We start from the raw sequence: 27,760 nt of genomic DNA on the forward strand, positions 1-27,760 counted from the left end.
ACCTGAGCAAATGAATGAAACAATGTTTTGATGTATGGTGTCCTCGGGATGGCCTGATTCCATCTTTGGTGTAGCAGGAAGATCAAAAAGTGATGGAAACACAGCAGCAGACCTGAATATCATGAAGTGTGTTTTGGTCAATGCTTTAGTATCACCTTTAGTAGCTGTTTGTGGCTCAAACACGTGTTTCCCAGGTTACGAGACTGAGTGAGATCCACCTGGCTCATGGGCTCTTGCCCTGCACAGTTCCCAGTACGATGTCACAACATACATACACACACCCAAACACATTGGCATTCCTTGTACAATAGTTGGGGGTAAGTGAAGCTTCAGTAAACAAACAAGGACATGACGGACACTATCTTCCCTAATAAAGAAAAAGGTGATCAAGTTTGTCAAGGTTGATGTCTGCGTATGATAGACTAGGCCCAGACAAACCAAACAAACACCAAAAAACTGTGTGACTTGTGACTCATCACTAATATTGACATATTTTCTGAGAACCAATAAGAGGGCAGAGGCTATGTTTTTTAAGTCATTCTCAAGCAGGGTGTGTGTTAGATGTCTTTGTCTGTCATGTCTCTCATTCTGATCTATCACACAGCAGCAAGCGTAGGTGAGAGCATACTTCAGTTGATGCCGTTGTCAACACCCTGGGAGGAACTCAGTGAATGACTGTAGATACAACATAAACTGTAAAAAAGAAAAGAAAAGTGGTTTCAATGGTGTGTATGTGTGTATACGTGTGTGTGAATGTGCATGTGTGATTATTGTGTGTGTGTGTGTGTGTGGGGGGGGGGCGTTGTAGGTGATTTCTTTGCAAAAGGGCTTGTTTTTTCAAGCCGCTTGTAAAATCCGACTCTGCAGGATGTAGCTTGCTAATATAGTGTCGTTGGGCAACATCCCACGCAAGCCACAGTCATGCCTCAGATAACATAGTTTTACTTTTGCATGAACGGTATTTTAAAACCTTGTCAAACTAAAACAAAGTGTCCTGCCCATTGATATGTCTGTGGGAAAAGTACTGTAATCTCCTCCCTGCAGAAGTCAAGTCAAATACTTGAAACCTTCAAGACCTGAAAACATTACTAGGTCAATGTCCACGTAGGATTTGGTCAAATTCAGAAACTAGGACATCACTGGACCTTGGATGTTGTTTCAGAGTCTGTTTGACTCTGAAACTTGGGATCTCTTTTAAACTATTTTAATCTCTCATTGGCCAGGACATAATACAAAGAGTAGCTACTTTTCCCTTTGAGGATTTGCACTGTATCAGCATTGTTTAAGTTTGCCCATCAATGGGAAACCATGCAAATTGCAGGGATGGGTGGGTATGTATACTGTAATTTTAAATGGAATATAGTGCTCAATTTAGAGCCGTGACGCGGTCAGGGGGCAAATGTAGCGCGCCGCTCGGCCTGGGCTTTCTGATTGGCTGTTGTTTGCATAGACAGGGCCTTTCCACTGGTTGTGAGCGGGCGGTTCTGATGTGGTCAACCGTGTGGGCCTGATGATGGGGTTCTGTGTGTTCCCTGACCCTGACCATAATGGACAACTTTTACCCGCCGGAAGAAAATTATAGCCCCTCTGGAATGTTGCTGTTATTATTTTCCTACTTCCTTATGAAATACAGGAGGACATTTCTGTGTGTAAAGAGCCATTATAAAAGAATCAGAGTTAAGCTAGCTAACCATTCTCTGGGGGAAATGGGTGTAGTAGTTTGTAGAAGAGGATGTAGGCGGCAGTGGGTGATTAGGAGAGAATAATGATGAGTTCACAGATGGTTTATGGGGATGTTGTGCCAAATCACACAGGAACAATCAACAAATAAGACAAATGTCTTCTCCTACCCTCTGCCTACTCCTTTAATTCCCAGCTGAAGACTGAAAAGCACTGTATTTCACAAGTTGTGTTTGGTTCTGTGCAATAGAGGAGCACAAGCCATAATTCATAACAATACAAGACATTCAATCTAGTGGTCTTGTAGGGTGAAAGGGGATGAGTGTTTAGCGAAGATGGATTGGAGCCACCCTTGAGCAAAGAAGGAGTCTGATAAGGTTATAAATATTGCTCAGGACCATTTGGTAGAAACATGGGCTTTGTGGAAGGTTCTCAAGGGGTCCTTTTGCTCATTTTTACCTTGTGGGTTTTGAAGAGAAAAGTCTCTTCTGGGAGTAGAGGAGGTAAAATAGTGTTTTAAGTGTTCTGAGTCACACTTAAAATATATCTCCTGGATAATTGTCTCAAACCAACCTGTGGATGTTGGGAAGCCTATATGTGACTCCCTTAAATCAACTTCATATAAACTCAAAATTGCCTGATATATTTGGCCAAAGTCGTAGGGGTAAATTTAATGGGGTCTGCATGAGCTAAACAGACTAACCACAAGGGTCAACACTAAAAGTAAGACTGGTTTGGCTACAGTGTGTCTAGCATCTGTTTTTAAAGCTAAACTGACAGAAACTGGGGAACTCTCTTTGTCCCTCACTCTCCAGAGACTAACAGTAACCTCAGACTGGAACAGGTGGCATATCTGTCTACTTTCATGCAAAAAAAAGGAAAGAATGGGAGTAAAACTCATCATTAGGGATTAGCTCTGCAGGGTCAGCAGGCCTTTGACACCTGATAGACAGCCAGTAACCACTTTTTTTCAAGGGGCCCTTTGGTCTGAATGCTTTTTGAAGTGTGTAGATTAAGATCACAAAGATTAGAGCAGGTTGAGTTTGGTAGGCGGATGGGGGGGGGGGGGGTATTGCGAGTCCTGGTGCTTGGAAAGTACTGTTCGTGATGATATCTGATGTGAAAGATCAAAGGAGGTGAGCTTCAGCCCTCTGGGACACCATTGGCTTCGGTTGTTGTTCTCACCTCTCTCCCAGGGGTTGTTGTGTGTGTGTGTGTGTGTGCGTGTGCGCCCACTGCACTTTTCCACAATCTCTGATCTCAATCAAGGTGTCATGGAAGGTGATAGATGTCCTCCAGCTACAAGGATATTTATAAGACATATCATGAAGAGCCAGGACCGTGTAATCTGTGTGTGATGTTGCTCAACATGATCAAACATCCTGGAGGGTGTCATTAGGCTTGTCAATAACTTGTCAATAAGCTTCATCTGCTTTTTACTCTTCATGAATACAGTTTAACCCTAACAAAACCACAAACCTTGCTTTTGAAGGTAAGCCTGCTTGATAAATCTCCTGTGTTAGTGTGATGAGAAACAGTGACTCTGATGTCGGTAATGCTGTTGGTGACCTTTGGTCCTGATACTTGAAATACAACAGCATAGGACCAAACCAGTCAATCGACTACATTTCTGTCCGTACTAGTATTAATTGCTGGTAAAAAAAAACACAGTGTCTGCACTGATTGTGCCATCAGTCAGGCTGTAGGTAGTAAATGAGTCACCATAGTGATACAGACTAAGTAATCGCACAAATTGCTTTAATGTGGGTATGTGTCGCGTCCTCCTGTCTGCCCGCTCCATCCTACAACACACACATTGCACACACACACACCTTGAACAGAGGAAAGAGTAGGCGTGCTGCACCTCTCTAATGGCTGTGCGTCCTGGTTTACGCTCAGTCAGGTGATGTGGTTAGGGGAGCAGGTCTACTGTGTGTTGAAAGATGGAGGAGGAAGGTATTGTTCTGCAGTAATGTAGTCAGCGGGTAGGTCTATCACACTTTTATGTTGTGCTAAACTGGCTCTTCTTGCTTTTAACCCTTGTGTTCTCTTCGGGTCGTTCTGACCCATCAGTCATTGTGACCCACCGTCGTATTGCGACAACTTTACCGCATACAAAAACAAAGTGAAGCATTTTCTTTTAACCGTCGGGCTGTCTCAGACCCCCCACATTGTGAAGGTTAAAAGAAAACTATTTGTATTTGTTTTTGTATTGGGTAAAATTGGGTAAACACAATGGTGGTTCGTTATGAACCTTTGGGTCATGTGACCCGAAGGCAGCACAAGGGTTAATGAAGGCCAACCCACAGGCAGTGAACGCAATTACACGAGGGCAAGAAAATCAGTTCTCACACATACACATGCACTCACAATCACTACCCAAACTCTAAAAATTGTGTTTTTAAACATCTGGAGAGACCCTGACATTGGACATCTGAATACACCCCCAAAAAAGCTCCTCATGCCTGAGCCTTTTTCATGTGGTATCGTTCTATTTCTGCCTCAACCTTGAGTTTTTACTCTGTTATATCAGATACACCACAATGCTATCCTGGCCATATCCCTCTAGTAAATTATTACATTGAAGGAACCGGTCTACAGATAGTGTGAATCATTGTAGGTTATTATAGCCAAGCCAAGTCAGTGGGTCCCTCTTCTAAACCCCCATCCCATGAGAAGGATGTGTCTCAAGGGTTTATTTTTACTTTGCTGTGAGTGGTTGTGGCACAAAACCACCACATGGCTTTAAGATTGAGTGGTCTTGGTGGAAAAGACAGGGCCTGAAATTATAGAGGGAGAGAGTGGATGTCACACAGGCCTTTCACCCCTCCCCCCAACCTGACCCCAACCCCCACCTAGGACTGACTGGGTAACTAGACATGGGTTCCTGGAAGGAATCCGCAATATGCTGTCTGAGAGGGAGTTGGATCATCTGCACCTGTATGTATTCCTGAACCTTTCAGGTCTTCTGCAGTGATGAGTTCTTAGGAATTCAGTCATGTGAACATACTTCAACGTGTTCAACGTAAGCATTCAAGGTATTGTAGAATGTAGATAATGCCATGTCAAAGACTAATCTAGCTGAGAAGGGTTTCTAGGTTTAAGACCAGACTTAATCTCAGGTCTGAAAGGATTGTACTCTCTTGAAGACCTGTCGCATTTTGTCCACATTGCTACAAAGTCTCAGCTAGTTTGGATGTGGAATAAACAGCCTTGTTCATATCTCTCTGTTGTTGTCATATCTCTATCGAAAGAGCTTGGATAAACAGTAGCAAGCCCAACCATATTGAACTCCACTGCAAAGCAATGTCAAGTTCCAAACCACTTACCTCAAATGAGCCGACCTAAACTATGTGTTCATTCACTGCTTTCTGATTGTCCTCCAAATTCACCCATCATCACCCGTCAATCTCTTGACGAAATGAACTCCTCAGATGAGAAGGACAATGAAGGGCCTGCAGCGAATGTCTCCGAGTGACACTGATGTCAAACACATGTTCCCCACAGCTCAACAGAAATAGACAAGCCTATTTAGAGGGAGGGTTGGTTTGCATGCAGGCTCCAAGGACTGATGTTTGCAATCTGGAGACCGCAGCCGGTTTTTACATGATCAGTAATTCAAAAAGTGGTCAGCAAAGGAACCCATCTTGCGCCTCTGTTTTGCTGTTGCCATGCACTCGTGCTAAAATATCACCAGGCTCAGAGAAACTGGACGGAGAGAGCAGAAACTATGTCATATGGCATCCCAATACAATCACCATGTCCGGGAGGGGGGGGGCAAGAAAGACAAACACAAATATTTTCAGTAGCAAACAGCTCAACCATAAAGTGGTTGTGAACTGGTGGTATATCAAAATGAATGTGAGGTTTTTGAGTCACATCACTGACTGTGGATCACAGCTGTTGGACTTGTGATCATCTCCAGATGTAGATCAAGTTGAATTAGGAAATAGATTTAATTGTCATTGAGAGGATTTCTAGCCGAGGTTTTGGCTTTTCGAAACCACTGGTATTTGTGTCTGTGATTGTCATTACTAGTAAGAGGTGCAAGCAAGGTGCTTCTGGGTGGAAGCTGAAACCAGAGGAAAACTTTTCTGTTGCTCCCAGCATTGAAGAGCACAAGCCATTTCCAACTAACATTTGTCTTCAAGAGACACAAAAACTGTTTTTTTTTTTCGTTCTTTGAACATTTCACAATTAACATCCAGCTGTCATGGCGGTCTTCTGTGTAGTCTCAAGCCACACAGACAGGGATTTAGATGCTTTGTTTTGCCAGAAAAGACCTCTCCATTTACAGTACATGCTGCCTCAAGCAGAGTTTAGTCCACTGATTGTAAAGAGAAAAAGGCCTTTTATTTGTCTAAAGCGGATATGATACTGTGAATGTGAATGTTTAGCAGCAACTATTTTTGACTTTATTATAATGCTAAAGGAAGATTTATTTTACAACTGAATGACTTCCTTTCCTTTCATGTTACCATTGCTATCTGTAAAGAATGTCTTGTTTTCCAACCTGGGAGGTTTTACATGTAATGAGCTGTCAAAGAACATTTTCTGGAGCTGATACCCTCAGGTGCTTAATGGTATATCACAAAAGTACCAATGGTTCCACAAAGTTAATTTGGATCCATCAACAAGTCTCTGTAGAGACTAATATGCAAATATTGCACTGTTGGAAAAGCTCCCATTTCTGTTATTGTGGGCAATCCATTTTTTCTATTTAAACATATACAATAAATGTATATTGTAAATGGGAGTTGGTACATTTGTAGTTACCTTTACTAAAGATAAGGAAAACATATACAGCCTATACTGTAAATGTGGCTGAGGGCATTCTAGTATTCTAATTATTGTTTCAGAGACTGAAGCTGATTATGTAATAAGGGGTGCTATATGTCGAATATCCAAGCCAACGTCAGTAACACGATACTGTACTTTGAATGCTGTTTCTAGGGCAACATAATATCTAAACCGTTTTTTTTTTTTTTTTTTTGCATGGGACTTTGGAGAGAAGTAATCATGGTAATCTTGCCAAAGGTTTATCTTTCCGTTTGCCTTTGTCATGGTGAAACCACTGCTCATTAATTCAGAGTGTTCCCTAACAGGCCCGTCATGTCCTAGGATTTAGAATTGTTGAAAGGAATTTAGTATTATTCTGTATGCAGACTTGGGTCAAATGTATTGACCTTGTACCTTTAAATATGTGAGGTGAAAATAATTTTGCTAAATCCATTCTGATTCTGAAATTATAAGTTATATACTTTGTGCGAGCTTAGAACGAATGTGTCACATTGATTTTCAGGGTCGTGAACGTTTAGTTATTTGCTGTAATCCAAATAGTCTGAAGTCTGGATAGGAGAATGGAAATCCATATTTGGAATTTCCTTCTTCTGTACTCAAACCACACGCATACTCACACACCTCCTATTAGTAAAGTAATGCGTTTCTACTGGTGTGGATGTCTCATCATACTCTACAGATGCCTTCCACCACCATAAATATTCTCCAAGTGTTTTCAAGATGCCTAATCAACAATTTAAGTATAGGTGTAACAAGGACATTATAGATGTGCATATCAGGTTAGTTAGGCTATTAGGAACTACGACTATTGATGTCATAAAGAAGGAGTGTGAATGGGAGTCCAAGAATGCAAGGGCTTCCCTGTACTGTAGGCATGCTGGTTCCTAGGCAGCAGGGTTCCGTGTACAGGTAAATAATATGGTGCCGTGCGACGCACCTGTATATGTGCATGTGAAGATTAGAGTAAGTGTCACATTGTGCAATGTCAACTGGGATTGCTATCTGGGTCCATCTATTATGTAACTGAAACTTTCCATTCACAATCTACAATATCTATGTCCATTACAGAACCTATTTTTTGATTCTATATACATGTTGTTGCAGGGTCCAGTGATACCGGTGCATTTCTGTAACGATGGCCAAATGAACCAGTGATCATGATCTGTGTAAAAGAGGATAAGGAGTACAAATGTATAATAAATGATTCCACACCATAGTATCCTTAGATCTTACAACTGCACATGAAATCATTTGTTTGATATTTCAGACAAATTTCAATTCTCTGTCTTGAAAAGGCATTGTAAATGAGATGTCCTTATCCAGAGCCTCATCGCTGCTTTTGCCAAATATCAGAGAAGTTTGCTGAGCAAGTTCAGGCCAGGAACACAGACAGTGCTACTACAAGCTTTAAGACTTAGGCCTTAGGATGTGTCCACACTGAATTAGGGGGAGACAGGAGACACAAAAGATTAAGCCTGACTGTCACTGACTTTATGCAAGTGAGCTTAAATATCTTAATGTCACTTTAATCCATATTTCAAAGTATAGAACTTCCCCTACCAGTCATTCCAGTTCATGGAAACATACCTTTAGCATTTACAGTGAAGTAACACAAACATTCACAGACACATTGTTGAATTACATGCAATGCTAGGGTTACTTTAGTGACAACACCATCTTCATTCTGCTACAGTAACTGGAAACTGGCAAATGCCAAAATACGAAGAAAAAACAACTCAAGTCTCAAATCCAATGAGGTTACTTCAGATTATCATGCACATGATCATGTTGGCTCATGTTGAGCCTCCTCAGCCCTGATAACATTCCCCTTCTTTTTCTGATAGAGTCCTGTCAATGATTCACCTCCAGAGACAAAACACACCTGTTGCGTTGGCGTTACGATGAGACTAGCAAGATATCCCGATTACACCTGTCCTGAAAACTACTGGACAACACGCCAATTGATTGTACCCGTAAAACACAAATTATTCAGATTTCTGACAAGGACAAACACTGTTGGTGACTCAGAAACGACAGGTCTACTGTGACATCATCTCTTCACGACTACTGTAGAAGAGTTGTCGCCTCGTAAGACAAACCTAATGACCTAATATCACACCACTCCAGACTTCAGTCTCGCTAACCCCTGAACAATGGCTACTCTGTGCTTGGCCATCCTATTCCTGCACACCAGGAACCTTCTAGTGTGTGAGACAGCCAGCGCAGTTTGAGTCACATCCTCCCCGACGTTCCAGCGTGTTTACTGAATGCTGGTTCTAAATAGTAGCTGACATCACACACACAGGCCTCTGGACCCTGAGAGAACCACTGTTGGGTGGAAACATCCACAGACCTCTATAGACCAAGGGGCCTTGAACAGGAAACTTCTGGCCACTTTTCCCCTCTATTTAGCATTCCACACACAGACAGCAGGTGCCTTAGGATGACGGCATTACATGAACTTAACAAACACCCCAAAATACAAATGAAGTAATAAACTCAACTTGTTGGCCCTTCACTGATACAACTTGAAGTTAAATGTCACAAGGAAACAAGAGAGATATGCTAAACATGTATTTATTGATTTGAAATTGAGTGGTAAAATGTCACAATGAGGAATATAATTATTCTTAACAGGTAATCATTGATTTTAAATTTCACAGGCATGGAATCAAAGGGATTTAGAGTGCAATAGATGCAGAAGGAGATTAGAGAGCTTTACAGTTGGCATAGAGTTTAAATTCTTGGGCAACTTGACGAGTAATATCATACCTTTTTGGCTTATTGGATTACAAGCATTATCGCAATTGGCTATCATCCATGGCAAGACAGGCCAAACACTGAATGGGGTGTAAATATAAAAAATACAAAAAATACAGATTATTTCACAGTGACCTGAAAACAAACGAAACACTTAATTGGAATTTAGGACGTACTGTACCAACAAATACATACAATCAAATTTGAGACGTGACAGAACACAAAAAAAATACTGTTTAGTACATGAAAGAATAAATCATTGTCTAAGACTGACAGAGAGGAAGCAGCTGACCTGTGTTGTGATAACAGTAACTAACGTAACATAACTTATGAACAGAACCTTGTAACGTCCCCTCAAACGACCCACGAACAGTGCAACATGTGAATGTGGACCGCACAGCTCAGAAGTAAACTTAGTCCATTTCTCCAATAGCCTTTCCTGTGTTCGGAGCTATACAGTGCCTACAACACTACAACTTGTAATGCAAAGTATGACAAAGGATGCCTTCACGTGATTGCTTGAGATATTCAATGTAAATGACCTATTTGAACAAAACAAACTGACGCGGAGAGCCAGTGATGCCTCATGATTGACACCTGTCGCACACGGATGTCAGGGAGACTCCGCCTCCTCCTGCTCCTTCCACCTGCTCACTGCAGACTGAAGCTCCGCCTACTGGGTCCGAAGCTGATAATCTGAATATGAGGAGGAAATGATGAGACTTAATCAAATGGACGCTTAAAAAAAAAAAAGAAGGACGAGAGAGGAAATCACCGAGAAATAAACTGGAAAGGCAGCTGAGCCTTTTAAAAAGGACAAATTATCGAAAGAGGAACAAAAGGAAATTAGTTGAGGATGTTTAGCAAATTAGTGGATAGATTAGCAAATGAACAAAAGGTCGAAAACATGCAAGACTCCTGATTAACTTTATAACTGCCAATGTTGGCCCCAAAAAATTCGACTACGACACAACAGACGAAATGTTGCTTAATTTTCTGGGTCCACTATACTGTATCCCCCATTTCACAGAGCTCTACCAGAGATCTTATTGCATGTGTTACATGCAATAAGAATGCGTTGCATTTCCATGTGTTCCCCAACCATTACTCAATGCGCACACACCGAGGTTATCAAGGACACGTGCCTCTCGATCTGAGGCTTCACAATTTGGGGCCGAGGCCGCCACATTGCAAAACCTGTGGCTCGAAACCACCTTGCTATGAGAGCCGGATGGAAGAGTCCACACGCTCGTGAAGAGAAATATCACATATTCAAGGGAGGAATTGTTCCTTACCGCCGTTCTGCGTGATGTAGCGCACCCATGGCAGGGCCTGGTAGCCGCTCTTCTCTATGATCTTCAGGTAGCGCACCTGCAGAGGGGGAGGACAGGCACACACAGTTGGCTCTGTTGGAAGACACGAGGTAGGTAAACTGTGTCTGGCTCACTCGGCAACAACCTAAAACCTGTCATTGGAGCCTGGTGACCAAGAGGCTTCTTCGTTTCCGTTCACGCCGTCGCGAAATATCCCAGCCCAAATCACAAGTGTTCCTCTTATGTGAAACGGGTGCACGGGAATTGGACGTTGTAGGTCCCAGCGAAAGTGACGGATATGGACGAGGAAGTGGTTGTGATATGGGTCACCACCGAAATAAGGGAAGCATGTCTCACGTCTCCTGCCTTCAAGGGACATGCCGCTCATTTAATACATGCCCAGGGTCAGAAAATATGAAATACGCGTCAGCAGTATTGAGTTTGAAATTACACAAGCCATCAACTGGCATTTCATCAGAGGACTGCTGCAACCGAAACATTTCAAAGTTCTCGGGAAAACGATTTCCTGTTACTCTTGACATTTAAAACTAAACCACGGGCGGGGGAAAGTCTACAGCCCAAAGCCCCCCATTAAAATGAGACTAGTGCACCATCCACGTCCAGAACTACACCAGGTGGAGGTTGAACGCATCAGACTGGCTGATTGGTGACTGGCTTGTCACTCTGGCAATACGTCTGGGATGTCATCCTGCTGCCTGATGGCACACCTTCCAATGAACGTATAAGAATTTGGTTGTACCTGATGACCCTTTTTTTGGTACACTTTAAAATGAGTCCTGCTGCATGAGCAAATTCCAGCAGCAGCTATCTGCCACTAGCCCAGATCTGGTTGCATTAGCGTGGTGTAGCATGCAAGCCAGCATACTTTTCTGACTAGTCTGAAAAAGCACAAACATCTGAGGATGTCTCTGGGTAACAGATATCAGGCACGGGGATGTGTAACCATGCACTGTACCATGTATGAATGGGACTACGCATGAAAAGTGCTAAAATGTCTATATTCTTCATACAATATCTTCAAACAATATCTTCATACAGTATCTATATAAACACATACCCATTTCACAACGCTAGAGTCCCAGAACCAAAATAACGTGTGGTCCAAGGACTTTGGTGTCCCTGTATCTGACTAGAACCAACAGCCTAAATAGGCTGATGTAAGATGGATTTTTAGGAGAGAAATAAAACTACCAAAAAAGAGGTAACTCCACGAGTTGGCATACACGACCCAACTGCCAACAACCAGCTCTTTTCTCATCATCAATCAAAAATCTTAAATGTCAACACTTAAAAAGGTTAGGGCTTAGTGGCTCCAGGCTAGTCCCCATAAAACGCCTCTAAAGGTTGTTACTTGCATCATGCACACTTTACATTTGTGTCCCCTGCACTTAGTGGTGGGGTTAAGAGGAACTTTCACATGCTTTGATATTCACACATGTCTAATTAAGCGAGTTTAGCCAAGCCCTCTTCGCATGTGTTGAGAGTGAGAGTTGTCACACAGGCTTCACTGGTGGCAGAGATGCTGTCAACTGGTTAGTCCGGCCTTGTAATGACACATGAAAGGGACTCAACCATAAGTTTTTCTTTGAGACTTAAGATTTCTCAGTCCTCAGGCACCCCTTTCCCAGGCACCAAATACTATTTTCCCCTGAGGAGCCTGTTTATTGGGATTCAAAACACCTAGTTGTTTTCAAATGAACTTCAGGCTACTCTTGAACACTTAGTTGTAAAACGGGACGGTTTTGTGACGTGAAAGCTGAACTCTATCGGCAAAAACCAATATCTTTAAGGGAGCAAATACACTGTAGGGAGGTTGATTTGAAGATGGGATGCAAACTCAAAAGATACTTCATCCTTTCAACCCCATCTTGCTTTTTTCTCCAGCATATGTTTGAGGCAGCTTCCATAAGGGTACACTCAACTGAGCACCGCTTGAGAGGAAGGGCAAGGAAATCATCCCTTTCAGCTGCTCAATTACCTTGAAAATGGACAGACTCATCATATTGCCAAAACGGCCTCATTTAAGAGGATATTTAATTAAAAACGAGTGGAAGTTCTCTTTTTCCGAGTGGGCTGCCTAATTTTCATGCAACTTAATATGGTTGCATGAGAAGCATCCGGAAATTGGAAGTCACACCCCAACATGAACTCTCGCAGTTCCCTAATCACTGTCATTAGAGGTTGCAATAGCTTCTCAGCACTTCGTGTGATATGCTGTGGCAAACCATCAAAGAGTTGGAGACCAAATTTTGATCCCTTTGATAGGTTTCCCCTGTCTAGACCCTAAAGGCGACTGTAACATGTGGTGCTGGAATTACTATGGGTTTTCATGTTCACCTCCAGTTTTCTATGTATCACCTCCCCACACTGATTTTGTCAGCTCTCATTCACCAACACAGAAACATCTCCACTATGATAGGATAGGCTACATCCTAAAATACTGGTCATACTGTACCTCTACATAACCAAGGATACTTTCAGCTACACTGCTACTCTAGCGCCCCCTCTGTACATAAATTTTATCTAATAGATCCATAGGCCATTAATGCCTTTTCTAAAAACGTATAAACTTATCAAGGTGCATCTCTATCTATAAACATGTTGGGAGAGGGGTGTAAATCACTTAAAAGCACCTCATTAAGCTATGCTATTTTAAAAGCATGTCAACACAACATTCTACTTGTGTCTCACAACAGTCACTTAACAACGAACAACTTAATTAACAACAGACAATACCTGTTCAACATCCCCACCATTTATTTGATCCAGGAATTAACTATTTAGTTCAACGCTCCATAAAAAGCGGCCCTTTTCAATATCTAATATCTTTCTATATCCTTCCTATATATAGCTGTGAGGTCTCCAAGAAGTTATACGCACCTGGATGCCGGAAGTGGTGAAGTAGGGGATCTCAAACTTCACACTTATTGGGGGCTTCCCCTCTTTGTCTTCCGCCTCCACGCTGGGCAGTCCAAAGTGAGCTCGCATCAGGTACTCTTTCCCTCCCTGACACACACACAAACATTTCTACATGAAAACCACAGACTCCATTTGTAAGCAAAGAGATATTCCACGGTTTTCTTTCATGCAGTTGTGCTTACAGGAAAAGACTTGATGGACCAGACTATCTCGCTGTTCTCTGGAACCCACTTGACACTGCCCACCGTGGTTTTGAACTTGGGTGAATCAGCATCGGTGGGGACAGGAATGTGGATCTCCACATTGTTGGCTGTAGAGCGTCTCTTGAACTGACTTTTGGCCTGAGAAAGCAGCAAGCCAATGGAGATTATTATTTATATATATATATATTTTTTTTATGGCTCATACAATTTTTTTGTTTTAATTTTCATAATATTTTGCTTAGTGCATACAGTGTAAATAGCCATATATTGATATAGAAAGCATGCCCAAACAAAACCAACGATGAAACGTGTCGGACCTTGATCATGTACTCGATTCGGCTGTGGGAGTGTTTCTCGATCACTGACTCAATCCAGATCAGAGGCTTCACCTGAAACACACAGGATCCCAGCTCGTTTCCACGAAGACACAAAACAGAACTTGACTAACTCCTACCCCCTAGTGAATCTTCAGCATTACTACAGTCAAAACATACATTGTGTGTTAATCCGTGAGTCAAGGCATGTACCCTGTTCAGCATCTCCGGCATTGAGAGGAAATAAAGCGTTTTATGTGAGTGAGGGGAAAAAAACACAGAAATATGTGCTGATCCACGGAGAGGGAACCTGTTACACACGTGTGTGTTGAGGCGGTAGGACATGAGCTCAAACTCCCCATCCGGGGGGATGAAGGAGATGGTGCGGTCGTTCTCGAAGCGGGACAGACGCACGCACTGGTGGAACTTGACGTCCTCCAGCTCCACTGACTTACTCTTCCCTCCTGCAGATGGAAACATCAGCGACTGAAATGATTTGACTTCCACAGACTTCTACCGTTCTTCTTCTGCGTTATATTCCAGATGTCTATTAAAAGGTGCAATCGGTCGAAAGAAAGGCACTTGCATATCCAGAGAAAAAGGGAATTGAGAAATCCACAGACTGCTCGGCTCTAACCCAATTGGCATTGCATAAGGATTGAATTATTACAAAAAGATATGTTTAACGGAAGGAACTCACTTCCAGTGTTTTCAAACAGAACCTTGTCATTGAGGCCCAGTCGTAGCTCAGGCATACCGGAGAGGAACACACGCATCTTAATGGAACCAACAATCTCACTACGCAGAACATTACCATTGGCGCTGACCTGCACATGGAGACAAAGGAACAGAAAAGAGAGAAAAACGAAGAAAAACAGTAAACGGTCAAGAATATGCTATGAGCACACGTCAACTGAGACATACAGTCTCACAAAACTACAAACAGAACACACTCCTGCCCAGTGTGACACAGCACAGAGACAGGAAGCTTGAAAATGGGCCTGCAAGACTCCCATAGGTAACAGAAGAAAGCTTAGAAAAGCACATTCCTCACCAGCAGATTGACTGACTCGATGACGTCCAGGAAGACCTCGTTCTTCCTGTACTTGATGCCCTCCGACCTCCAGGACACGGCGTTGGTGACGGTTGCCGGAGGCCGTGGAGCCCCTGTATCCAACTTGTGACCCTCCTGAGTGATGTATCTAGGGACATTTGTAAACAAACCTGAGTGACAGAGCCATATTATACAGAGAGGAACTGCATCTAGACAAATCCCTGTCTTTGAGGTTCTCATGTCCAGAAAATAGTACAATTTTATAGGCTTCACTGTATGAATATTGGCCTTTTGATGGACTTCTGCATGATTCTGAGCTGGTTGGTATGCATGCTCTCTGAATTTCTTCTAAAATGCATAAGCATGGAGAAAAAACACACTCTTGTAGGATCTTGCTGTCTGTGGTCTGGGGGTAACCAAAGTCCATCAGCTCGTCCATCAGCTCGTAGATGATCACAAAGTTATCCCTGATGCTCTCCTCCTCCAGCTCCTTGAAGTACTCGGAGAACACCTGAGGAAACAAACACAAAGAGCATAGTAGGCCTACATTCATGCCCAGACTTCTTTTATTTGTGGTCATCTGCTACAGTTTACACAACAAACTGAATTATATAGTAGTGTATTAACCAAAGAAAAACCCAAACCAATTAGTACCAAACAACAAGGCTTAAACCAAGCAACAAAAAAATACCTGGATAATCTTGTAGAGAAATGAGAAAACCAGGGAGACTGAGGCATTTTTCTTTGAGGTTGCAACCACTAGATTGATACGTGTTAAGAAAAAGAGAACACTAATTTGACCTAAATCATTAATACTCAGGAATAAGTACAATTTAGTATCTCAGTCAAGAGCCACTTCAGGAACCAGTGTGGCAGGATACGGTACAGGTTGTTGTGTTTGATCCACATGAAGCGCACTCCTCCATGAGCCAGGATTGGAGAGAGAGTGCCCTCTTCCTCTTTGTCCATCAGAAGGGTCATGAAGTGTTCAATCTCCGACATGTCCACATCCCCACGGTAGTTACGACAGACGAGGACCTACGGAAAACAGAAGATAAGCCCGACAATTATCTTATCTTAAAAGATTGTCTCCTGCCACCACGGTTTTGGTTGGTTGTGATGATTGATAGCAATGCACTTTATAAACAAATGAGCCAAACCACACGATTATTATGTTTTCCAAATACCTCCCAACAGATCTAGCTAGTGTAGCCTGCTGCCTGGCTGAAATGAAGCAAACTTGAGCTGTTTTCATGTGACACATTTTGCCTGCCACATCACGGGATTGGGTTTTACTGTAGCAGGCCGACCCCCAGTAGATGCTGTACTGGTAGAAATTCGTAGTACCTAAGCACCTTATATTCATCCCATTGTCAACATCAGCAGACGCAATAGTTCAGAACACGAAAGTGTGGAGAGCATGACAGATGCTACTGTGTACAGGCATAAAGGTGGGGTGTTCAATCGAGTCGGTTAGCTAGAGCTAGAGAGCGTAGCTAGTGTGCTAGCTGTTCCTTTATCTTACCTTGCCCTTTAAATCCAACACGTACACGGCACTTGCCGACATTCTGCTCAACTAAACCGCAACAGCGGTTAGCTTCTTGTGCAGAATATAAAGGAATATCGGTACCTTCACTTTGGCTCACTTTGAGATAAAATTCTAAATAAAAGGGTAACAATTGTATCCCCTTTCCTCCCTCCGTTGTAACCAACGAGGTAGAATAGTCACGGTTTACAAATGTGTTGTTGTATCGCCACCTATAGAACAGGAGTAAAGTAGCCTAAACAACTCGAGAGTCACAAAGTAAATACAAATAAAATATAAAATAATTGAATGGATATAATAAACACACATGTATGATTTTATTATATTTAGGCTATGTTTTGTTTGGAACAGTTTGAGGTTACCCAAGGTGCAAAACCATAACAAAAACGTACGTTCCGTCGCCATGATTAAAGGCTTTTTAACACTAGAGGGAGCAACGGGACAGGAAAACAATTGTTATATTCAATAACATCTCATTTAGTTTTCAAATCTGGTGTTTTGTGCCTGCCTTGGATTCAGCAACAGCAGACCTGTCACTCTGACCTCTGTGGTAATGAATTCGTATTTTGAGTACCTTATACTGTCCCACTTTAAAAACATTACAGACCCACTCCTAGATCACTTTACTTCATCCTCCAGTACCCGTACTCTGCAGGAACCTATGCCAACCTATGCCAGGATCCTGTTTCTGGTAAAGGCGCTGCCTTTAACACCATCATCCTGACTCTCTTGCAGGACAAGCTCTCCCAGCTGCATCTGCCTGACTCCACAGATGGATCTCTGACTTCCTGTCTGAGAGGAAGCTGAACATGAAGATGGAGAAATATTTATCTGACTCCTTGACCATCAGCACTGGTTCCCCTCATGGCTACATCCATTACCCTCAACTCTTCTCACTGTACACAAACTGCAGAATCTTCAGCCATCAGTCAGTCAAGCTCCTGAAGTTAGCAGATGACACCACCCTTATTGGGCTCATCTCTGGTGGGAATAAGTCTGCCTACAGGTGGGTGGTTGATCATCTGGTGTCCTGGTGCGGCCAAAACAACAAAATCAGAGACTGTAGAGATGGTTGTGGACTACACACTGACACAACGTATTGTCATCACACGTTATCTTCTATCGTTAATTTCTCACTTATGTCACTGTATTTTTCACTTCTGTACTTGCCATATACTATATGTAAACTATATGTTAATTATAACACATCATCAGACCCAAACAAATTCCTACTTGGCAATAAATCTGTCCAGGAAGTAGACTACCATGCTCAAAAATGGTAAAAATTAAATATAGACTTTATTAAACACCAGATGTGCATTCTGAGGACAAAGAAAAACCTCTCTGAATGTTTGAACATTTCTCTGAGATGTGTTGAACTTCAGGGTTCACTGTAGTTCACTTTGGTGTTCAGATAACTATGGTGTCCTGCCTAAATGTGACATTATAGTTCCCTTAATGAGTAGAATGGCCATTCAGGTGACCTACATATGCCTACATATTTTCCCTACTATCATCAGCACACTTTCAGCTTGCTCAGTGCTGGACAGACAGAGATACAGGCGTTATTCTTGACTGTGGGTGTCCACATGACAAATGGTCAAGTGTTATTTGTGGACACACTGAAAGGGCATTACTATGAAGAAGAGTGCCTCAAGACCCCTCTTCTCCTTTGATGAGAATGTCAAAATCTGTCAATTCTTTCATGGCCATTTCTTAGTGTAAGAAATAGAAAAATACAAGTAGTGTATTAGGTAGATAGAGAAAATAACACACATTTTTACTTAGGGGGATAATGATGGAATCATACATGTGAAGAGGTCTGTCATTAATCACTGATCAATTAACAATAATTAAATATCACAACTAATGATTACTTTATTACTTTTATACTGTTTTGAATGTTCTGAATATAATAAACAATGTTTGATCTATACCCTGCTATATTAGCTCATGAAAACATGACCCTTGGTCATGCACAGGAGAGAATTATGTTGCTTTTATCATTATGCTGTTTGCTAAAGCTTGCTTATGCCTGTATAGCCATAAGTTAGTTATTTGTAAGATGCTACTAAGAAATGTCTGTGACACTAGTGTAGGTCCGAGGTCACAATGTTTCCAACGTGTATAATGCCATGCAACTTTGAATGAGGATAATAGGAGGAACGTCAAGGCCATTTCTAGGAGCCCTATCTAAAGACTAAACAAAAGCTATCAAGCACCATGAATGTGATGTCTTCTTTCTGTGCTTGCGAAGGCTAAGTTGATTGTCATCCCCCTGATGTTTCTAGTGAGAGTAAAACCTCCCATATTGTGATACTATTTAACTGCCCTTCATTCCTGTATTCATTGTCCAGTCTTCTGAGATGCTCACCATGAGTGTATCAGACACCTGCACCTTACAGATCTGTAATAAATACTTTAAGTTGGTCTTGAACATGTAATTGGCGACTGACTGGTCCCTTCACAGCATTACTGTGAATTAAGAGACTTCTTCACATGTCATATTATAAGCATGGAAGTCATTCAAGACACGCCTTCAAAAGAATGGCATTGTGGAGATTATCATAAAACACAGTGTTGTGATTGTCTCCAATCTGCAGATCCAATGTTCACTCTTCTGTACACTATGAGGCCCCAGGATAGAATGTCAAAGCCAATCCTGTAATACAGGCTTTTGTGTTTGTTTTGTCTGTTTTAACATGTGTGTGTGTGTCTCTCAACAGTTGTCATGTGACGTAAGTAACAGGAATAACTCCATTGTACAGTTCTTCAGATGTGGCGGAGAGATTGAGCCGAGTAAAGAGTAATGAGAGAATGTGAAAGTGTGACTTTGCACGTCTCAGATTGTTCTGTAAAGTAAATATGTGGGAGAACCCTGTACAGGTTTTGGAGAGAGGTGGTGTGTGTGGGCATGTGTGTATGTAGAGCTCAGTACACACACACAGCACTGTCCACACTTCAACATCGATTGCATGATGTCCAACATTCTGCTGAGTAAGGACTGGACTCCCAGACACGTAGCCTTTTGAGTTTGTTCTCTCACAAATAGTTAGTGTCACAAATGAAATGGAATATTGATGGACGGATCCAAAAGAATCTTATGAAATTGTCTCTTTCTTATTTGGTTCATGATGCAATGCAATGTGCCAAAGACTATGCAATCCGTCAGCATAGATGAACTTATCAGGCTGTGTCTGTGTCTCTGCCTCCACACCAGTTTCCTGACCCCTAACCTCATATCCTTGGCTAAAGGGACCACCCAATCTGTTACTCAATGTGAAGATGGGCCCTCGCCTCCGGTTTGCACTGTCTACTGGTCAGTAGCCAGGTCTGGTGAACCATTTAGACAGTCACCCTCCATGCAAGTGGACTGGACAGTATGTACTGCAGTCGTTTGATAGGCTTTACAGCCAGTACAAGGGAATTGCATGATAGAATCGCAAATGGAATCTGTCACCAGGAGGGCCTCACTTTGATTAAGAACTGGAAGTCAATGGAGAACAAAGAAAGAAAATGTGTGCGAGGTGTGTAAGGCAGGAGGGTATTCGGAGGGATAAACCCCTCATGTCATCTTTTGTCATACCAACCGAGTCACAGAGGAAAGGAAATTCTTATTTCCATGCACCAGGGTTTGGCCAGGATCACAGCCATGTTCTCATACCAGCAAATAAAAACTGTCCTGTTGCCAAATCCTGTCTTTAAAAAGCGAAGGAGCACAGAGTTTCCCAATGCAGTTTGCCAGAACGCATCACTCAACATAATGACTGCAAACCACAGGATGTAAAACTTTGAACTACATATTAAATACTATACTATACATTTAAGAAGAAAACGCATTTCTTCAAATTGAAACTCAGAATATTTGTCTGCATTTCTAGCTAGTGGTTCGCCTAATATGGTTGCCTATGCCCATGGCAAGCTTCTTCTCCCCCATTGGCTAGGGGTAGGGGTGTGGGTAATACTTGGGTCTTAGGTCATTTTCAAGCTCTGGCCATGTGGCTCGAGGGTTCCACGACACTGAAAGAGTGACAGCTGAGGACATTGGGTATTATGTCCACCATTTTGTGCCGTATGTAGTGATATTGCGTGTAGGAACAGTATCCCAGACAGTTTTGGGTAGGGCATGACATCTTAAGTAGTTGTACACATGTATTTGGTGTGCTATCAGCACTTGTAACCACTTTAAGTGTCCTTCTGGTCACCTTTGGGTCACCTGACCTAGCTGTTTACAGAGTTTATTTACATGTAAGATAGAAAAAATCAAGCCTCAAATGCAACCGTGCCCCTATAATAGGAGCTGTGGCAGCAGGTGTGACAGCCCAGCGTAGCGGCAGTGTTTGTGTGCATGTGACAAAGGTGAACCTGAACACGATACCCATCAAAAGCCCAGCTGGGACTTGGGACTTAGAAATAGCAGCTCTTCACTATGTATGGTGAACTACAGTACAAGGCTAGAATGAATGGCATCATTGGGTTACTGTGATTTGAGGTGACATGTCTCAATCTACCTCGCTCCTTTTTTGTTGTGTCATCTGTTGACATAAAGCGAATTATGCAAGGTCATGTAAATTGCAAGATGTCTTGTAAATGCTGCATTTATTGTCAAGGGATGGCATTTATTTTCCCATGCACCGCAGGTCCATCTGCTTGCTCGACCCCTTTGGAGTTTGATATTTCAACAGCTGGACTTGGACAGGATTGCAACCTGTTTGGTTTATAGGAAATGCCATTGACAGATTCTCTTATTTGCAGAATGTTTGCTATCATTTCTTGTTTGAACTAGATGGACTGTTCACGATCAAGCACTAATGGACTCCTTCTGAGTAATTTATATCAAACAGGAAGGGTAGGGCATTATTCAGTGTCGCTGCCAGGACAAGGCTGGGTGTCATTTCAGTCCATGTCCGCTATGATGATATATCGATAGCACAGACAGAATTGGTTTTCTTCTCTTTATTCAAAATTACAGTGTTATTTACTGTATTCTAATCTAAAAGTAAAAATCTTGCACTAACTTACTTTACTGTCCACTTGTCTAGCATGATGCAATGTCTTATAATGGTCGAAATTCTACATGGTTCTTGGTTACCACCTGTATATGAAGGAGACAAGCTCTTGTGGATTATGCTTTCAGTATGTACTCCATATGCAACACATTTTTTCTCAATGACAGCCTGAACAGTGAGCCAACATTTGTCACGAACCAGGATGGATGTAATGTTACACTCCTGGAGATAACCTCCAGCCACATGGTGAGCCGTGATTCTAGTAATACTTCAAATCTTCTCTGAATTGTAATGTTCAGTATGGCTGGTGACATCCATGCCAAGTACTCTCACAATCGCACATTTCAGTACACAAACACAGGCATATTGTGCTCACATACATAACACTGCTGCCAGTTGCTAAACTTGACATGCAGCTCATAGAACACATGTTTTCCTATTCCATAAGGAGATTGATAGTCCCATATGTTGCTGTGTAACTCATCTGTGAACGGGCATGTAGAAAAAGGACATTCAAACCACTGCTATTTGTATGACTGTTGACATTGATTTCATTGTGGTCGTTTATTCCAGGGGCATTATCGTATGATTAGTCCTGTAAATGAGAGTCATTCCTCATCCATTCCTTAACATGTTTTAATCCCTTTCCACAACATTATTGATTACTCAAAACGTTTGTATGTGAAGCAACGTAAGTTACAGTATGCCACCTGCTACTTGGGAAGGTTTTTTTCTTGTTTTCTTTTTTTTTCCAATGAAATGAAAAAGAAAACTGACCTTCAGTCAGATTACATATTTGCAGTAAATATCTCTATTTGCTCCCTACGTTATTGACCAAATACAGGAAGCTACCAAGAAAACTGAACCCTGCCAAGTAAAGGACCTCTCTAAAAACATGTTGACAAAGTCTGATAAATGTTTAGATGCACTGAGTAGAACACGCAGATGAGGTGTTTGCTCATGTGGACAACATCAGTGCCTGGAAACAGGTAGGAAGCACGTCATGTCTGTGTCAATATTGTGGGTTTTCTTAGTAGACATCTGGAGCCCCTATGAGCTGTTTGGAACTGTGGTGTCGCTTTTTCAAATACCATGACAGATTGTGTTATTTGTGTAAACACACACAAGAAAAGAGCTGCCTTGTCTTGGCTTTTCTCAAGTCCTATTTCAAGGGAAGTTTAATGTGTCCTCTTTTTGCTTGATAAAGTATAGTTAAGGGGTGAAATAAAATATTACCTCATAAAGTCTCACCAATCCAAGCCTATTTTTTATTTGCAGAAAAAATATATAGGTAGTACATATATTATTGTAATAGTTCAGCACCACAGAAAGCCAAACATTATATACAGTCTAATTTAGGAATTATATACAGCACAATCAATAAATACAATAAAAAGCATTCCCAGCAAAACTGGTTGTCCAAGTCAAACCTATCATATAGAGTGAAACGTTGCAGCAGTGTCCATATTTTGTTTTCCAACTACCTTTTACCCACACACCTTTAAGAGCCATTTGTATTTCAAGTTTGCCAGTGATTGGACCTTGACACAACTTACTTTTTTGATGACAACCTATAAAGTGACCCGTGCTAAATATTTTGTGATACAGTATAACATGGAATAATTGTCTGACTTGGATTTCACAGTTGTGTGCCAAAATTGTTAATTGCAAACATGTATATATTGTATAACACATGGGAATATTCATATTATTGCATTCATATTCTTGACCATGATCCCTTTGATGCAGTTACAGTAACAAGTGCTACAATTAGGGTCACAAAGTCAATAATACAGTAAAATATTATTTCCCATTTCTAAATGTTCTAATGTTCTTAAGTGTAAATATATGTAATAGTAATGTAATTGTATATGTTGACAGAAGAGTATGTATCTTTGTCAAATGAAAAAGCTTCTCTAAATACAATATGCAAAAAAGTCAAGAACACAGTTTACCTATAACAATCCACCTTGTTGGATGAAAAATATATTCTAGATTGAGTTTGATTATGTGATTGGAATGTTGTATACTAAGCTATTTGACAGAACTAGTGGTCAGAGCTACAGTTCCACAAAACAAACACTTTCAGTTTTAACAGATGCCTATACAGATGTTCCAGACTTTTGCTGAAATTCTTATTTGCAACAGCATAACAAACTTTCATGCAGAACATGCATTGATGTCACCAGTGGGGTTGTAGATTCAAGCTGTTTGCTTTTCAAAGTACAGTGAGGAAACCGAACTCAGATATTTGAATTGTTTCTAGCAAGTGGGATAGTGTGATTGTCAAGGCTTATCTTATCAGTGCGATGAAGATACAGACTCAGATGATGATGGGGTCTTATCAACGGCAGCCTCATTCATACCTTGTTTGAAAAAGCTTCCATGCATCTTGAGCCTGTGCAACCTACAATGCGACACAAAGACAATGTCATTACATTAGCGTGAGTAAGTGGTGTCATGTGAATGACCCATTCATTCTGAAAACATGTCCATTGTACCAACTGAAACATTGAAACATGTCTCTCACCTCTCCATCTTCCGGCTGTTTTGATCTTCTTTCGACTTTACAAAGGAAACCGATTCTCCTCCCTGGACAAGATGAGCGAATTCGCCTTCTCTAACTCTGAAGATGACCCTTTAGAAAGACCAGGTGAAGGCATGGTCAGGTACTGAAATGTATTTGGCCAAAACAAAACCCATACAAGGATGTTCATTGGATTGAACTCATTCAGTTCAGATTCACTTTGGGATCCATAGTACTCACTTGGCCTGTGTCTCACCAGACTTCACACGGATCTTGCGGATCAGGAACTCGTTGCTGTTGAGGAAGGAGAAGTAGGAATCGCTCTCCCATTCCATCTCTACAATCAGAAGTTCGCCAATGTCGACATCAGAGGTCACCAGGAATGAGACCGTGGAGTTGGTGAACAGGTTGGGCCTGTGTGTGGAGATACAGGGTTAAGCTAGTGTTCTAATTGTGTCAGAGGTGTTGTAGGTTAGATGGTGGGGTGGGTGTGCAGAAGAACACTTATGATATGGGGACCCACAAGTTAACTTTTTTCTCACTTATGGGAGAGCGCCCTCTATAATAGCTGATACAAAGTGTGGCCATAAAATTGGATAGTTCGTCTACATTTACATTTAGTCATTTAGCAGACGCTCTTATCCAGAGCGACGTACAGTAAGTACCGGGGCATTCTCCCCTAAGGAGGGCTTGTTCACGTGACATCCAGCTTCACCAACGTACTGTCGCCCACATTCCTGAGAGTCTTTGCATAACCAGAGACACTTACATAATCAGATTGATGTCTGTCTTCTCGCCGTGGGTTCCGAACAGGGACACTTTCAAAGGCTGCTGGCTGAGACTCAGGTTGTGCTGGCTGAAGAAGTGGACCTTTATCTGGTAGTGGAAAACTGAAGATGGACGACACTGCTGTCAGAACCACAGGTACCACACAACAGTGCCGATCAGGACCACACCAAAATTGTTTGCCTGTAATGGCGCAACAAGGTCTGCCCACCTTTGAAGGGCATACTGGCAGTGGTCTTGAGGTACATCTTGGCGCTGCGGGTCGTGCGGACCTTGTTGACGTTGTAGCCCAGGTTGTTGCAGCGGTTCTTGCGGCAGCTCAGACACAGGCCTTGGTTGAAGGCATCTCTGGAGCTGCAGCGGTAGGCCATGCTCTGCTGCTGCTTGTTAACCAGGGAGTCGATGAACAGGTGCACGGAGCGCTCGTGGGCGCACTTCACAATCTGGTCGACGTCTACACAGAAGAACACAGAAGAGGAACCGCTTAGAGTGGGTTTGTGGACCACTAAGAGGACAATGCTGTGATTGTACTTGAAGTACACGTACTGTAGATGCCGTAAGTGGCGATCATCTTCATGGCATTCTGGAAGGTACATCCAGGCTGCTCAGTGCCTCCGTTGGGGTAGATGTCCACGTGACCCACAGGTCTCTGGATGCCAATGCTAAGGTCGGGGCTTCCCCTGATATTGGTGTGCAGAACATCCACAAAGGTGGCATCGTCGGGGGACAAGCGACTGAGGCTGTCGGCATTCTCGAAACGAGGGCCAGCGGGGTCCAGACCTGTATACATGATTAGGATTGTAGTGGTTTAATTTTAGAAGGAGAAACATTTTAACGCAGTAATGAGATAATAATAGCTATTTTGTTCCTGGAACCAGGCACAGGGCATGGATATTCCAAATGCTGCGATACTGTGAGTTATTAACTGACTGCAGGAGGTTTGCACCTGTTATTCTATTGACTTTGTTGTTGGTGAGGTTCCCTGCAACTCCAGCCACATGGGCACCCAGACTGTACCCCAGGATGTGAAGCTTTGATAGGTCATACTTCACCTCAACCTGGTTGTGGGGAAGAGTAAATGAATCAGTAATTGTCTTTAGCTGTCTAAAGAAAAGTCTGCTAATAAAGCATTTGTAATCAACTATAAAAAATATAATAAAAACGTTTTATTTTCTAATTACTTGATACTATTTTCTAACATTGCACCACGTGGGTGCTCACCTCCAGCCAGTTGATCAGCCTTGCCACGTCTTGGCCCACCAGCTTGGTGTTCTCTGCAGAGTTGGGGTAGTGTTCATTGGCCCTGTCCAGCCAGTCCACCACTAGAACATTGGCACTGGGCTCTCTCTCAAAGAGAGCAGACACAAGCTTGTGGACCCAGCTCTCAAAGAGTCCAGCCACCTACAGACCCCCAGACAAAGGACATTAGGATGTGCTAAACAGTATAGGATAAGTTCCGATGAAAACACATTATTTATTTGCAAAAAAAAGGAAACAGGTATAATAACTGGCAAATTAACTTTCAAATTAGTTGGAAAGTCTTGAGTTACTTACCGACCAGCCATGGATGATGGCAAAGGTTTGTGATGTAGTGTTAAATCCACACTCGGAGACAGTGCGGTTCACACCAGGCACAAGGTAGCACAGGTCCTCCTCGGGCTCCTCTACTTGGCGTACTGAGAACTTGGTTTCAATGTAAGTGTAGTTTCCAATCCAGTCAGTGTTATTGTCTATGAGAGAGCACAAGTTAAACAAAATTCTGATTTAACACTTATAATGTTGTGTTCAGTGTGAAACCAACCACAATTTTTAAATAGAGCGATTATTTTTTCTAGTCATAGAAACTTATACCTCAGTGGCAAATAAAATGAAAACAATAAAAAAAAACATTAATTTTAAACTGCATGTTTGTTCATAGCCTATACACAATTTACAGTTAGGTCTGAATTTAAACACTAAAATTATACATCAAGGTCAATAAAGGTTAATAAAACAAACCTAATATATTTAAGTATTTAAAGTATTACGTTCTCTGCACTTACTGAGAGAGTTTCTTTCGGTTTCAGTTTCAGAGAGAGCTTCACATGCTTGTATTATTGTAATCCCAATGACGAACAACCATGTTATTTCTTTTCCCATAGTACAGTAGGTTGGTATGTTTTAAAGCCCTATCCAATTTCAAAAGAAAACTGTTGAGAACACTTTTATCCGACGGAAATAAATGACCGTTGGAGGAAAAAAGTAGTTATATTCGTCTGCACGATGAATTATTTCAATTTGCCACAAAGCGTGCAACGTCGGTATTTATATAAACTCGAACTCCACATGTAAATATATTGCTTTCTTCTATTGGTCTAAACCTGGACAGGGCGTGTACAACCTTACCCAACTGGGACAATGTCAACAAATCGCATGCCTGCTTTGTAACACAGCATGTTATTAGTCAAACTTGGTAAAAATGCATGAATAGGTAATGTAACTTTTTAAGTAATCTTCCAATGAATTAAATTTCTGCTGTGTAATACAAAATATTGTTCGTTTCGTCAAAGTTTGTAAACATGTATAAATAGGTCAAATAATCTTCTATTGTATTAAATTAAATACAATTAAATGAATCCGTGATTGGATGTTTAGTTACATATTCAAACAGACATTCTGATCTCCTGCCAGGACCTGTACTTGGCAGGGAGACAGAATTAGCCAGTGCGTGCATCACCAGAACTGGCACGTCACAACAGCAGTTTTCCATGTGACACAAGGTCAAGGTCTTAGCTATTAAAATTGACACAGTTGATTATAATATAGAAAAATACACCTGCCTTTTCTCA

At 41.8% G+C, this 27,760-nt stretch overlaps 2 protein-coding genes across 2 annotated transcripts; both read right to left on the reverse strand.

The window, feature by feature from the left end:
• Nucleotides 1–9,041: 9,041 nt before the first annotated feature.
• On the reverse strand, nt 9,042–16,779 carry ap1m1 (adaptor related protein complex 1 subunit mu 1). Its single transcript, XM_062481426.1, has 12 exons — nt 16,590–16,779; nt 15,946–16,102; nt 15,756–15,823; nt 15,445–15,575; nt 15,065–15,212; nt 14,711–14,837; nt 14,332–14,474; nt 14,014–14,085; nt 13,676–13,834; nt 13,455–13,580; nt 10,536–10,611; nt 9,042–9,936 (listed from the first exon to the last, which is right to left on the reverse strand). The coding sequence occupies exons 1-12, from the start codon at nt 16,629–16,631 to the stop codon at nt 9,914–9,916; spliced, it is 1,272 nt and encodes a 423-aa protein (XP_062337410.1). The 5' UTR covers nt 16,632–16,779; the 3' UTR covers nt 9,042–9,913.
• A 6,094-nt stretch (nt 16,780–22,873) lies between these two features.
• LOC134036540 (lipoprotein lipase-like) lies at nt 22,874–27,346 on the reverse strand. Its single transcript, XM_062481532.1, has 10 exons — nt 27,318–27,346; nt 26,487–26,691; nt 26,154–26,333; nt 25,879–25,990; nt 25,479–25,712; nt 25,144–25,386; nt 24,916–25,036; nt 24,387–24,560; nt 24,150–24,257; nt 22,874–24,026 (listed from the first exon to the last, which is right to left on the reverse strand). Exons 1-10 carry the CDS (start codon nt 27,344–27,346, stop codon nt 23,921–23,923), a joined length of 1,512 nt encoding a protein of 503 aa, XP_062337516.1. The 3' UTR covers nt 22,874–23,920.
• Between the last annotated feature and the right edge of the window lie 414 nt (nt 27,347–27,760).

This window comes from Osmerus eperlanus, chromosome 16 (genome assembly GCF_963692335.1).
Source record: "Osmerus eperlanus chromosome 16, fOsmEpe2.1, whole genome shotgun sequence".
NCBI lineage: Eukaryota > Metazoa > Chordata > Actinopteri > Osmeriformes > Osmeridae > Osmerus > Osmerus eperlanus.

Bases quoted from the DNA above. Each gene is read 5' to 3' on its own strand.
- ap1m1 (XM_062481426.1), bottom strand. From the start codon at position 16,631: ATGTCGGCAAGTGCCGTGTACGTGTTGGATTTAAAGGGCAAG. The intron at 16,103-16,589 runs GTAAGATAAAGG...TGTTTTCCGTAG, and splicing joins TGTTGGATTTAAAGGGCAAG to GTCCTCGTCTGTCGTAACTA. The intron at 9,937-10,535 runs GTAAGGAACAAT...CCTCATATTCAG, and splicing joins CTACATCACGCAGAACGGCG to ATTATCAGCTTCGGACCCAG.
- LOC134036540 (XM_062481532.1), bottom strand. From the start codon at position 27,346: ATGCGATTTGTTGACATTGTCCCAGTTGG. The intron at 26,334-26,486 runs GTAAGTAACTCA...GGGGGTCTGTAG, and splicing joins CCATCATCCATGGCTGGTCG to GTGGCTGGACTCTTTGAGAG. The intron at 25,713-25,878 runs GTGCAAACCTCC...TCATGTATACAG, and splicing joins CAAAGTCAATAGAATAACAG to GTCTGGACCCCGCTGGCCCT.